This window comes from Falco punctatus, assembly GCF_963210335.1.
Source record: "Falco punctatus genome assembly, chromosome: 14".
NCBI classification, from domain to species: Eukaryota; Metazoa; Chordata; class Aves; order Falconiformes; family Falconidae; genus Falco; species Falco punctatus.
Window position 1 is genome coordinate 21,005,277 of NC_137594.1, and position 12,968 is coordinate 21,018,244.

A 12,968-nucleotide genomic window follows, 5' to 3' on the forward strand; every position below is an offset into this window, starting at 1 on the left:
TCACGCCAAGTGTGATATCTGATTATACACATCGCATCGGTTCCCATCCCCTGCAATGTTTGTGGATGCTTAGGCTTAAAGGGCAAGGAAAGGTTTTATCCTTACGAAGTTCTCTCATGCTTCCCTCAAGACCATATGTCACAACCACATGCCTGAACAAGGTAAGCCTTTTTTAAAAATTATTCTTCTTTTTGTTTACTATACAGGTACCCTGCAGAATAATTCCATTCAAAATTGCTGACAAAAGCAAAAAGACTGCTTCTTTGCTGCTGTACTCCCGGTGAGGGAGAGTTTGCCTTCCAGGAAAGCAACAGAGTGTGACCAGCTGGGAAACATTTCTTTAGAGCAGGATGGGACAAAGCCACCGACAACAGCGAGGCTGCAGAACGGACACGGTTCTGATAAAGGCAGAGGCAGATCCAAAAGTCAAGCCTTACTGGTATCAGACACAAGACTTTCCTGGCACCTCATGGGCGCCTGGGCAGGCTCCGAAGTCTCCGAAAGTTACAAAGCTCGAAGACAGGAACCACCCCTATTCCTGCAAGGCCACTGTGGCAGGAGGGAAGGATGGTGGTTTTTCTCTTTTACCTTATTTCTTTAGTTCAATCGCACAGTGCTTACCCATGCTGAATGGCACTTCGGCAAACAGCCACATCCACGAGGACTCAGAACAGGATGCGATTTCAACAGAACCACTGGCAAGAGCAAGCGCTTCCCAGCAGGAGGTCAGGTCAGAGAATCATGGAAATGTGGGATGAAATCTTGGCTTTGACAAAGCCATCAACCTCCAAAGTGGTCATATTTCAGTCAGCCCCATGACAAAAATACTACGATGTTTCAAACTAACATAAAAAGTAATGAAGCCGGTTGCAATTTTCCTCATGACTCTTCTTTTTCAAAACCACTGATTTGGCAAAACCAGAACTGCTCGCTGAAGGTTGGTTTCAACACAAAACCATGGCTAACCTTTTGAAATAAGTTTTGAAACTATCACTGTATCCTGTTGCAGGAAAGTTCTGTTGCAACCACCTTGGTTTTAAGTGAAAGACAACAATTTTGTTTGAAATTCTGTCGAGTTTAACACTGACATGAACAAGAAAATACTTTCAAACTTCAAGAGCTTGTGTTGGGAGTTCTGGAGAAGTGTTAGGGCAGAGAAAAAATGGGATGGTTGTGTCACACTTTCATTCATGAAAACTGGCACTTGGTACTTCGGTCACATCAGGAGGAAGGTTTCGCTTCCCACCTCTCTCTCCCCATCCCAACTCAAATTTTTGTGGGACATGAAAACATGGTAATCATCCCTCCCACATGCTGAAAACTGTTCTGGTTCTTTGCCTTTACTGTTTCAGAAAATACGAAGAAATAAAAGTTATCACAACTTGCATTGCGTGATAGAGTTCAAGCTGTTTATGACAGGCAGCTTAATAGAGAGCATTTACTGCTGCTAGGCAGGCTGTTAATGGAAGATACCAACCTTGCAGTGAGGAAACTGAATAATGCACTAGTCAAATGGTAAGAGGCCAACATTTTAATAAAGGCATTTTCATACTACATGTCACTGGATGAGAACATGTTATGAAAAACTATCATCAGATGAAGCAAGTGGGCAAGTTCTCTTAATTGAGTATGACAGACGCGCAAGATCTGGCAAATTCAGCACAAGGACATGTGGTGCCAAACTGTTTTTAAGTGCTTGCATACAATTCCATGCAGTAATAAAACATGCTATTCCTATCAAAAGCAGTGCTTACAGCTGGGTATGTATTTTTATGGTTCATATCATCACAATTTTGCAGGCACTTCACCTCTAAATATTTGCAAATTAACTATCGTCATAGAGCAAGTAAAAATAACAAACTGTCAAGGATATGGAACTACTTTCACCCTTCCCAAATTCTATGTAGTCTCTTGTACATGATATTTCTATAACAGCTCTAACTATATATCTTGGAGTTTCTACCTAAGAGGAAATGTCAAGACCATGACCAAAGTAAAGCTTAAAAAGGCCAATTCTGGTCCTTGGAGTATTATGACTAGAAGCCATCCAAACTGCATTTATCTCCATCTGATACTCATCTGCTACAGCAGGCTTTTATGCAGTGATATTACTTTAGCCACATGACCCTCCACAGTTAATAAATCCTATTCTGCAACGTGCAAGAGATTGCCTGCAGAGAACAGGAACAGAGACTGGATATGCAATCACCATCAATCACTGAGAACACTAGCCTATTTGGGATCAGCCTGACTACTGCAAATGGACTGGGCTAGCTAAAAATAGAAAATTATGCTCTAAAAAGGGTATCTTGCCAATATGGAGTTAATCTTCTTTCTTGTTACGCCAGTTTGCGGCTCTGTTTCTTGAAGGCTCCTGAGCAGTTTAATTGTAAAGATCCTCTTCAATGTTTCACCACTGGCTTATTTTGATCACCTAACAAACCCCTGCAATACACTCTCCATTTTCACATACAAACAAGGAGCTGAAAGGTAAGTCTTTTTCCTGCTGCAGTGGTGGTGAACAGCCAAGTAGCAGTGCAAGAGCCAGAGTGGGTTCAGCCAGGTTAATTAAACTTGTCCCAGTCATGCCGCACCTAGGCTGACTTCACACCTCCCCAGCGCTCCCAGAAACGGGAAGGAGATGTGAGCCAGTTACACACAGGCTCAGACTTGACCCTGCCCTAGCAGGGGTGTTAACCATGTTCTCAGAGCACAGAGCCTGAGCAAACAGTCCTGGCTGACCCCACGCAGAGATCAGCTCAGATGTCTGTAGGCTTCATGGCATACTTAATCCCTAAGGACACTTGAGAGCTGACCATGCATAAGAAGGTTGATGCTCTTGTTCTTACACAATAAAGCTCACAATTTTCTGGTACTGGCTGTTCAAAACAGATCATCAATAATATCTGAACGCACCATCCTGTGCCAATGACTCTCTGTCTCACTATTTCACTTAAAAAGAGTCACAGTTAAACTTAGAGTACATTTTACATGATATCCCAGCTATAAGAATACAACCGTTCCGGAACACAACTTCAGCTCATTTGACCACAGAAGTGTCTACATGTTTCTCTAGGCAGACATACAGGAAAGAATTTCTAGAAACAAGTCTGTCAATCTAGGTGCGCTTCTCAGAAACACTTCAGCTTACCTCCTGGATGTGTTGCTCCAAACGACTGATCAATTTGTTCTATGGTTGGAGCAATTGCCTGAGAGTTAAAATGGACACCACTGAAAAAGAAAACAAAACAAATCTGCCTTAAGAATATTGAACAGATGCTACAAAAGTTTATTAACAGCAATACTACATTTAAATTGGAAAAAAAAGAGTCTCCAAGACTGAAGGAAAATAAAATGGTAATTAAACCAAGTGTTACGTTCAAGAAAGGATAATTATCTACCTTCTTTTTTGACAGTTATTTTGGGGTTTTAACAGGAATGATTGAAAAAATGAATTCAGGAGAGAAAAGGGAGAGAAACCAGTCACTGTAATCAAGAAAAAGTTGTAGGAGGCCTTACATCACTTACCAATATTTTAACTTCACCTTAGTCAAGTCATAAACTTCAATCACCTGAAAGACAGGAAACAAACATTACCACACCTCACACTCCCACTAGTCACAACAGAGGCAAGTTCTTGTCACAAGGCCAGCCTAGCTAGTGCTGCTCGCTCCCCTCCTGAAGAGACCTCTGCTGGGATAAATCACACAGAGACAAAACTCTGAAAACTGACTCAGCAACTGCACATCTGAAACAAGTACTGAAGAACAACTATGGGTTCAGTACAGGACCTCCAGATCCCGCGTAAATCAGCGCTGACCTGCAGAAAGCCATCTTTTCACTAATTCACCAGCATCTCTATTGCTGCAAAATTACTCTTAAGCAAGTTCAAAGGAAAGTAATAGCAAAGGTCAGCTAATTAGGGAACCCTCTAATCAATGTCAAACAGTAGGCTCTTCCTTGTGTTGCTCTTATTACCCTGGAGAATGCAGGAAGTCCTAGCATCCACTGCTCTGCTCTAACTTCCAAACTCCTTCTGAAGTAAAAGATGAACACGGCAAGATTAAGTAGTAGTAATCCATTTCATAAAGAGACATCCAGCAATCTCTCCAGCGTTACAGAAGATAATCAGAAGACCAGCCCACAAAGAACCCAAGCAAGCCATGATACCTAGTTCTGATATTTGAATATTTTAGACCTTACTGAATAACCCAAGGAGCTCCTCTCTGTAGATAATACTAGGTATGGATCCTTTGTTCTGAATACAGTACTGCAAACGCCCATCTGAGTGATTTCGTATCATTGTTATGTGACTGTTACTGAATCTTGAGGCTAGACTGGGCTTTAAGCACATAATTTTTGGTGAGTAACCATGGTCAAACACAAGCTTCTTCCACCCTACAGATGCGTTCCTGTGTCAGCAGGAAAAGGAAAATACGTAGAGCACATCATAACCGCTGCAAAGAAAAGGTAAAGTGCTTTTTACTGCTTTGTATAATCCTCCAACAAATCACTGGCAGATTCAGAAAGGACTCTCTCTTCGGTTAGAGAATAAAGCAGAATTCCCCAGGGAACTTGCTATGAAACATGGTTTTAAAGCCTAAAAATATCACCAGCTAAGAAGGAAGTCTTGGTTTTGGGAGATGCCCAGCAAATAACCCTAAATAAGACAACTTGCAATGCTTAAACCACTAGGAAAAAAAAAAGTCAACATTTGATGGTACACTGTTGACTCATAAAAATTTGGAAGAGTTCTCTGCACTTTGTTTGCTCGGGAAGCCCACACTCTTCAGGACATAAGCAACAAGTATAGCACAAAGCAAGTAACAAATGAACATTCTGGCAGAATCGACATAAAGAAGAGCTATCAAGTTTTTCTTCTTAATAAATATACTTCAAATTAAGCTTCTTGGAAAAACGTGGTTATCCAGTATTTTATTCCAAATGCTGTTTGACATGCCCAGGTTTCCTTTACTGCACAGCTTGTTAAAAACAAAGGCTACTTTTATGAAAAGCTAGGAATGACTTCACATTTTTTTAGTGACCTTGCACACTGTCTTTTTCCCCTCAGAAAATGTTTCTGAAAATAGAGAAAACCACTCGCCACACAGATCTCATTTTGCAGCAACAACCAGAGAGCACTGGGCACTCTCCTGAAGTTCTGCTGAAACACACAGCGGTGGCAGAAGACAAAAGGATGAGCAGAAGAAGGAGCAGTGCATGAGGAACAGCATGTTGCACAAACGAGGTCCCCCACGAGAGAAACACCCTGACAGCAGCCAACAGGCACCGATTTGCCATCGGCCCTCTTCCCACGATTCAGACAGATCTATTCACGTCAACATTTCTTTTTACTAACAGCAGAGGAAGAAACAAGCACAACCTAGCAAAATTTAAAGGCAGTCAAAAGAGCTCATAAAACTCATGAAAGATATATTGAAGAAACACTGCAACAGGCCATCGCACTAGAAGAGGATTTATTTTTAAAACTACAGAAGCTACACTGACAAAAGGATTAACATGATTCTTTTTACTTGCAGAGGAACAAAAACTAAGACCAAGGACTATTCTTTGATGGGCTTACTACACAGCCAGAAGGCAGTTGGTTTAAATGAGTAAAATCTGATGCTTTGTTACACTCACTGTTTTAATAATTAGTACTGAGCAAGACTCATAAAAACGTTCAGGTATCTACTAACCAGCAATAACAGACCAACGCTGTGAAATCTAACTCTTTCTCCACCTTAGAGAGAGTGTATGCGAGAGACCTCGCTGCTCAATTTCATAGCAATGTTTTCAAAACCTGGTCCTGGATCTACTCATTCACATTAGCAGCACCTCCTGCAGTGCTTTGGCTATGGAAGCTGAGTAGAGAGACTCTGCACAAGCCTTCCTCCCCTCCCTGAAAAAAAGGGAAGAAACTTTTTAAGAATATTGCTATGGCTTTATTCCTGCACCAGGAAATAGACCCTGCAATTCTTTGGGTCTGCCAAGACTTTCCATTTTAGAAGCCTGTATTTCAGTCTTTTTCTCAACCAAATTTAATGGCAAGTGTGTATTAAAAAAACAACACACAAAGCAAAGAGGCATCCTGATTTTTCCAGTTTTGCTGCTGCTGAGCAACACTGAAAACACAGAGTCATACCATCTTAACAGCCATTACTTATTCTACAGCTACACAAGTCCTGTTGCTCACTTCTGAACTAAGCCCACAGAATTTATTCTATAATGCTTTCTGAACCGTTTTACAAGTGTAAGTTTTCAAAGCATTGTATGCATTTAAACAGCTTTACTCCCCATAGTTAAAACAAACAAAAGGTACTACTAGACCACTCAACCACAACACACCACAATAGATTATTTTTTGTCAGACTCTGAAAACCCAGAGCTTAAGAGACATGGCATATACTAGTTACAGCACCTCAAAAACACTACAAGATTGCAACATTCAAAAAAAAAGTCAGTAAGCAACCCATGCACTTGAAGGAATTATGTCAGTTTTGAGTTCAGTCTCCTTAAGAATTAAATATATTTTTGAAAGATTTTGTAGATTTTCCTTTACACTGATAAAGATGCATCTGAGACAGATTTTTCAAGATAGCCTCTTAAAAATCGTAAATTCACATACACAGTCTGAATAATTAAGTTCTAAATCCTGACAAAAATAAAACCCCCATTATTACAGAATGACTTCATGAACAGAAACTACCGTAAGGTAACTACAAACTGAAATCCGGCCAAAAAGTACTCTGCTGTCCCCCATCTGAGCTCAATTTGAACTGAAAATTGTTCCTCAAAATGTGTATTTTTATAGTTAATATAAAAGATTTTTAAAAATAAAAAAACCAATAAAAATACCACAGTGTTACAGGTTACTACTAGAGAAGTAAGTACTTCTAACAACTACTGATTTGGATTGCTATTCAACAATTTTATATGTACATTTAAAGTATATGAAGAGCTCAAGTTTCAGCCAATAGCACACTGCTACACTCTTAAAAGTCATTTTGGGGATAAAGCACTAGGCTGCCATTGTGGAAGGTGACATTTTGCTGCTGGTTTTATTGGCAACATGAGTAAGGGGAACAAGACCTTGTAAGTTCTTGTTCTACAAACATAAGGGGAACACCTACCACTGTTCCAAAGCTTGAAAGTACGGATGCAAGCACACCTTCCAGACTTACCTAAAGGGTAAGTATTCCATTTTTTAGCATCACATTTAACTCCACACTTCTGCTTTCATATGGTAAGTAGCACAGCAGTTAGAGTACACTCTCAACCAGTCAGCCATATCAACACCTGGGAACTTTGGGCACACAGAAATTTACACACATCGTGCAAGAACCACATTGACAACTGCTCAGCACAGCTGGTCCTGCCAAAAAGGACCACCCTGAACAACTAAGTTACGTATAGATCTTTCAAATGTTTTCATTAATAAGCTTTTCAAAATTTTGTATTGATCTAGTCCTATGCCTGCAGTTCCACAGTCACCTATTTTGTATGAATGAAGCATACCACTTTTGTAACACATTTTTTGCAAACAAATACAACGGGAGGTTGGTGACCAGCCTACCCATTATTCTTCATCTTAACTACACACAAAGAGAGAGGCAGATCAACACCTGGTCACCTAAAAGAACCAAAGCAATATTGCTGGGCTAAGGACTTTAATGGCAAGAATAAAAACTCATCCAGAACACACTAAAGTCAGTGCAGGAGGCAGCTGCTCACAAGAGGCCTGAATATGGCTTTCTGGCAGTTTTTATGCCCTCAATTGAAAACTAAGAACAGGAGGAAGCAAGCTTACTTTCAAAAATAAAACGGCAGCCCAGATAAAGGAACAACCTGGGCAGAAAGCAACACTATCTGGCTTGCATTAATCAATGATCTGATTTCAAATCCTACGCTTTGCTTTAGTAATGGCCTTTTGCAGCTTCTGCTGCAACTTGAGACAAGATGGGCAAGTGAGACCACACTGGCCCATCCTGCTCCTAGGGCACTCTTACAGTGCCCAGTGCAATGTTAAAGATTTAACCCGCAAAGCAAAGAAATGCAGTCCACCGTCACAAAAGAACAACTACCCATGGCAAATTAAATGTCTAAAAGAGCCACATACTTACACTCTGTCGTCAATATAGTCTACGGTTTTGGTTTGCACTGTTTTGTTTGCAGGAAGGGTGGTTTATTACCTTAAGTCTCTGATTGAAAGCATCAAACAGCAGTTTGATTCCATCCTGAGTCAGGTTAAGGATGAGGTCATGGCTAAGAGGTGACTGTAAAACAGAAGAAAAAAGCCATTAGGTTTTTCATTTCAAAGCTTCTTTGTTAAGATTATATATATAATTGTATAAATTGGTTACTCTGGAAAAATAAAACAGTCTCAGAAAAGAACCACTTGTTCAACCAATAAGCCTAACGAAAATGCATTTGGCCAAACCTCTTAACCCCTTCAGTTTCCTTATGAAAAGAAATAGAAGTGTTTGTCTAAGATCTGGACCCTGCAAAAGCTCCCAAAAGAGTAGCTGTCCATTACTTCAAGTGATAAGAAAAAAACCCAAAACACCTTGAAAATTAACATTCCAAGTTTAGCATCAGAGACATCATTCAGGGACAGTCTGTTGCGCTCCTGGCACACAAAAATAATAGCCCAGCTCAACAAGTCTCGCATCAGAACCAAGCATACAGTTGACAAAAAAAAATGGCAAGAGGGCTTTCCACTTATACATAAAAATAATTTAAAAAAAGTCTGTTTCGAGCCTCAAAAGGAAGGCTTCAGACTCTTATGTTGTGAATTTAGGTTTCCTTAGTTACTGTGAATCATAACAACTAAAAGCTTAATTTGCAGTCTGCTGGAGTCAATAGGAGACATTCCACTGGCTCCACTGGTGTCTGTATAGGCTCTACGCCATCTCAGTCTGCTGCGACACTGTGGAAGCTGCTCACTCCCCTACCAGTACAACCCATGCATACACAGTCAGCTGGCCCCAGTTCAGCTATTTGATTGTGTACCATCTAAAACATCTGCTCCACAAAGCTCCACCCTTCACAACTGTCTCCTCGGAGGGGAAAAAAAAAAAAAAAAAAAAAGGCTGAACAACAGAGAGGCAGCAATATCCATGCCCTAGAATTGCACCAAGAAGTTATCTAGCAAAAGACAGAATAGGGGTGGGACATCTGCGGCACATACGGGCTCCTAATGCTGGCAGCCCCACCACACAGCTCTTTCCATGAATTACGCATAAGATATTAAAAACTGTTATTCTCCCCTCTGCACTACTGGGAGAAGGTCTGTGTTTTGACTGTCAGAAGACTAATTTTCATCCTCAGTCTTCAAACCTGTTTATTCTCACCCCAGCACCGTCTTCTAGCCTGGGTAAGTTTTCTGCATTCTCATGCGCACCTCCCACACCCTCCCGAACAACACATTTAAGTGATCAGATCCCAGGCTTCACATCACTAGGTCAAACCAAGGCACAGGGCTTTCCTTCCCCCGTGATGCCGATCTCCCAAACCCCACTGATCACTCCAGTAGCTTTTCCTGAAGCAGGTTCAGCCTGAACTCACTTTCTTGAACACTGGTGATGCGGCACGGAAGCTGTCTTCTAAATGAAAACTTGACAGTGCCTCGCACAGCAGCATCAATACCTCACTATCGCTGGCAAACTTTTATGATACCGTGGAGAATGGAAGCAGCACTGCAGCATCACCATACGCCTGAGATAAAGAGGTCTAATGTTGATCCTGACAGCCTTTTTTTAAAAAAAATCCAATTATTTTTTTTTAAACCAATTTAGAAAGGCTACAGAGCAAAAAAACCCACCACGTGTCATATTGCATTTAAATATACCAACAGAGTTGTTCTGATATAGGATATGCTCTGCATTTCACTGGTTTCTAAGCAGAATTTTCATAAAGTTATGCTTTCATTAATTATGGAATTACAAGTACTTTTGAGTGGGTTAAAAAGAAATCTGAGGAAAAGCTTGATAATTAGTAGAGCAAAGAGCTTCTGTTCTATGCTGGCATATTTTCTAATAGAAGAAAAGTTTCAAGGGCACAAATTTAGTTCATGTGACTTAATACACAAAATATAATCTCAAGTATGAAAGATGATGCCAGGAAGGAGAGTCCCCCCTGAAGGAACTCAGACATGCAGTTGCACTGCTAATCTACATAAAGCTGCAGGAAAAACTGTTATCACCGAACAATCCCATTGACACAAATCCAGAGGAAAAGAAAACATACAAAGGTGATTAAGTACCCCACCTAAACTGACCAAAAAGGAGTTAAAATTCTTTAGTCACAGGAAAGGGTTCATCAAAAACTTTTTTGGCACAGTTTGGGCATCCCGCTTATGTCAAGTTACAAAGAGAGCCATAGGCAGATCTAATTGCATTTAATTATCATATATTTTTGAAAGGAAATACTTGCTGCTGGAGTTTCAGGACCAGAAATTCAGTGCTTTAGATGCAACAACTTTAAATAACATTTGATCACTATGCTCAAAGGCATTCTTATGGAAAGCAAAGAAGAAAGACATGAAGGCGTTTCAGGTGTAGTTTAGGTAGACAAGAGTTATGCATGGCCAAGTTTATGTAAAGCTTTGGATCATCTAAGAGCTGCAGCAGCAGCTCTTTGTGCTCAGCTGCTAACAAAGCACACTATGTTCTGCACAAGGGTGAGGATATAGCCAGACAGTCAACTGCAGGCCCTGAGTGGCATGTGGAAAAAATTGCACCAGTATCAGGCACTGAACTGGAATAATACACAGAAAAAATATCAGCACAACTCTTTCACAAAGTTCAGAGCTACTATTTTATTGGACTATGCAGGTGTTAAACAACATCTTTACATTTATTACAGTTTGGGGAGAAAAGCTCTAACGCACCCCTCACCCCCACCCCCAACGCCCAGACAGAATAAAAATTCAGCGTACATAGTGAAGCACAATGCAGCTTTTAGAGGCGTGCAAAGCCAAGCAGCGGTATACCTTGCTTTCTAGCACCAGACCACTAATCCTTCTGTGATCCTACAGACCTGAGAGGAACAGGAATCTCATCATTTATCTAACAAACCCAGAAATAATTCTGGAATGCACTGTGGTAAGAACAACAAAAAAGACTCCAAAGCATACAAAAAAAAACAAAAACGAGGAATGCATTCTCCACCAGACAGATGCTCCCATGCATTAAGTACAAGGAGCTAGATTTTCAATTTGCAATTCAGTCATCATAAAACCCATAAATCTACATAATGTGAAACAAAAAAAATAACTCAATTACATATGTATCCAGCAGTAAAGGCCAGTCAAGTTTGTTCCTTAGCCATTCAGTATTCACTGCAAATGCACGAGGCCTCAATCAGTATTTTGACGCTAACTCACATTCTAGCAGACTCTTTTTCCTGATGTAAACATCTGTCATCTACAACATATGACTATCATATGATGATCTACTTCTGCAACATATGATAATCAGAGTATCTTCTGATTAACGTGCATTTCACACAATACATGTCTGAAGTCACAGTCCTCCCTTGTCCCATCTCCTCTTCCCTTCCACTTCCTTCAAAGTAAAGGTGAGTATATACCACATTTTATTCGATCCAAAAAGGTTTCACTTCTCATCTGCTTTTTGATGGAAGTCAAACATATTAGGAGCTTAATACTTTGTTACAAAGAATGATTAAAATATCTATAGCTTGTTTAAATCATTGCATCCACTTCCTGCAGACAAGATTGCAGATCCAGAGAGAAAGCATGGAAACCTTTTCAGGGGGTTCATCACTGCTGAACCAAACACAAAAGCAGGAAGTAATGAGTGATTCACTACTTCAAAAATACTGCAACACCTGACAACGGTAATGTAAAAAGACTAGAATTAAATTATCCAGCTCATTACAGAACATTTCTCTTCTTAAAGGAAAAACAATACTACCCCACCACTGCATATACAAAACTGACACCTGTTAAATCACTGCACTGTGCTGAGGATCATTACACTTGACATGAAACTGTTACAAAAACTACACCTCTGATGTGGTGGCAATAATTTGGTGCCATTCCATTTCAAGTAGCTCCACAATTCACTCAAGACATAGGTTAGCATGACACAGCATCAGTATACCCCCCAAACACCTTGATTCTGGGATACGACGAGGTGACTGACCTGGCCAGATCACGCACCACTCACCTGCTCACTGTAGAGAACCTGGACGTTTTTGATGATGCGACAATGTTTCTGAAGAATCGCTACAGCCTGAGCCAACGGCATTCCTGTAAATAAAAACAGTTGCATTGGTTCAGTTTAGAGGCCAGCTACCAGTGGTTTTTTAACAGAAAGGTTACAGATGAGGTAGCACAGCTATCATGAGCAAACAGCGCATTACAACAGAAAGATATGCAATCAACACATAAGGCTACCTGACTCATGGTATTAGCACAGACCTGCCTGTTTGTTCTTTTTTTAACAGAAAAGTCATTGTTTATGTACCCGTTTTGCTAGGCATATAGGGAAGAAAAGCATCTCTAGCTACAAAGTTAAACAGCAAAGTTCAGCCAGAAAAAGCAAAGATCTACCACCAGTGCATAAAACTCCCTGCTTTTTGGGGCCAGCAATTGGGTAACTGATAAAATAGCCTGTACCAACCTCCCCCAGAGCTGGCTGGAGCACTCCTGCACACTTTCAGCAGGCTCCTGGACCACATTTTATGGCATACCCTTTATTACACTTGATAAAGTGCTGAGGAGCCATACAAGATAGATATGACTACTAAAAGGGAGCAATGATTCTCCTTAGAACTAACAGGCCACATTACGCATCAGCTGCTGATATGGCCACATTTGTGTCAAGGAAGGAACTTTATCTTCTCAGTTTACAGACAAGATAAACACACTAAACAATTTGGTTCAACTGAAGTAATACACTTAATAGTCATTCACCCTCTAACACAATTTCAAGGGCTTT

At 40.5% G+C, this 12,968-nt stretch overlaps 1 protein-coding gene across 5 annotated transcripts in view; it reads right to left on the reverse strand.

Annotated features, from left to right (window-relative positions):
- PHAF1 (phagophore assembly factor 1) overlaps positions 1-12,968 on the reverse strand; it is a 38,708-nt gene that overhangs the window by 20,042 nt on the left and 5,698 nt on the right. For all 5 annotated transcript variants that reach the window (XR_013931943.1, XR_013931944.1, XR_013931945.1 and 2 more), the window contains exons 3-6: positions 12,195-12,277; positions 8,193-8,276; positions 3,529-3,572; positions 3,152-3,231 (exon numbers count right to left, since the gene is read on the reverse strand). Coding sequence is in view for 2 of the 5 variants with exons in the window: in XM_080411147.1 (XP_080267273.1) it covers positions 3,152-3,231; positions 3,529-3,572; positions 8,193-8,276; positions 12,195-12,277 (291 nt within the window). In the remaining 3 variants the exon portion in view is untranslated. The remainder of the gene's footprint in view (positions 1-3,151; positions 3,232-3,528; positions 3,573-8,192; positions 8,277-12,194; positions 12,278-12,968) is intronic.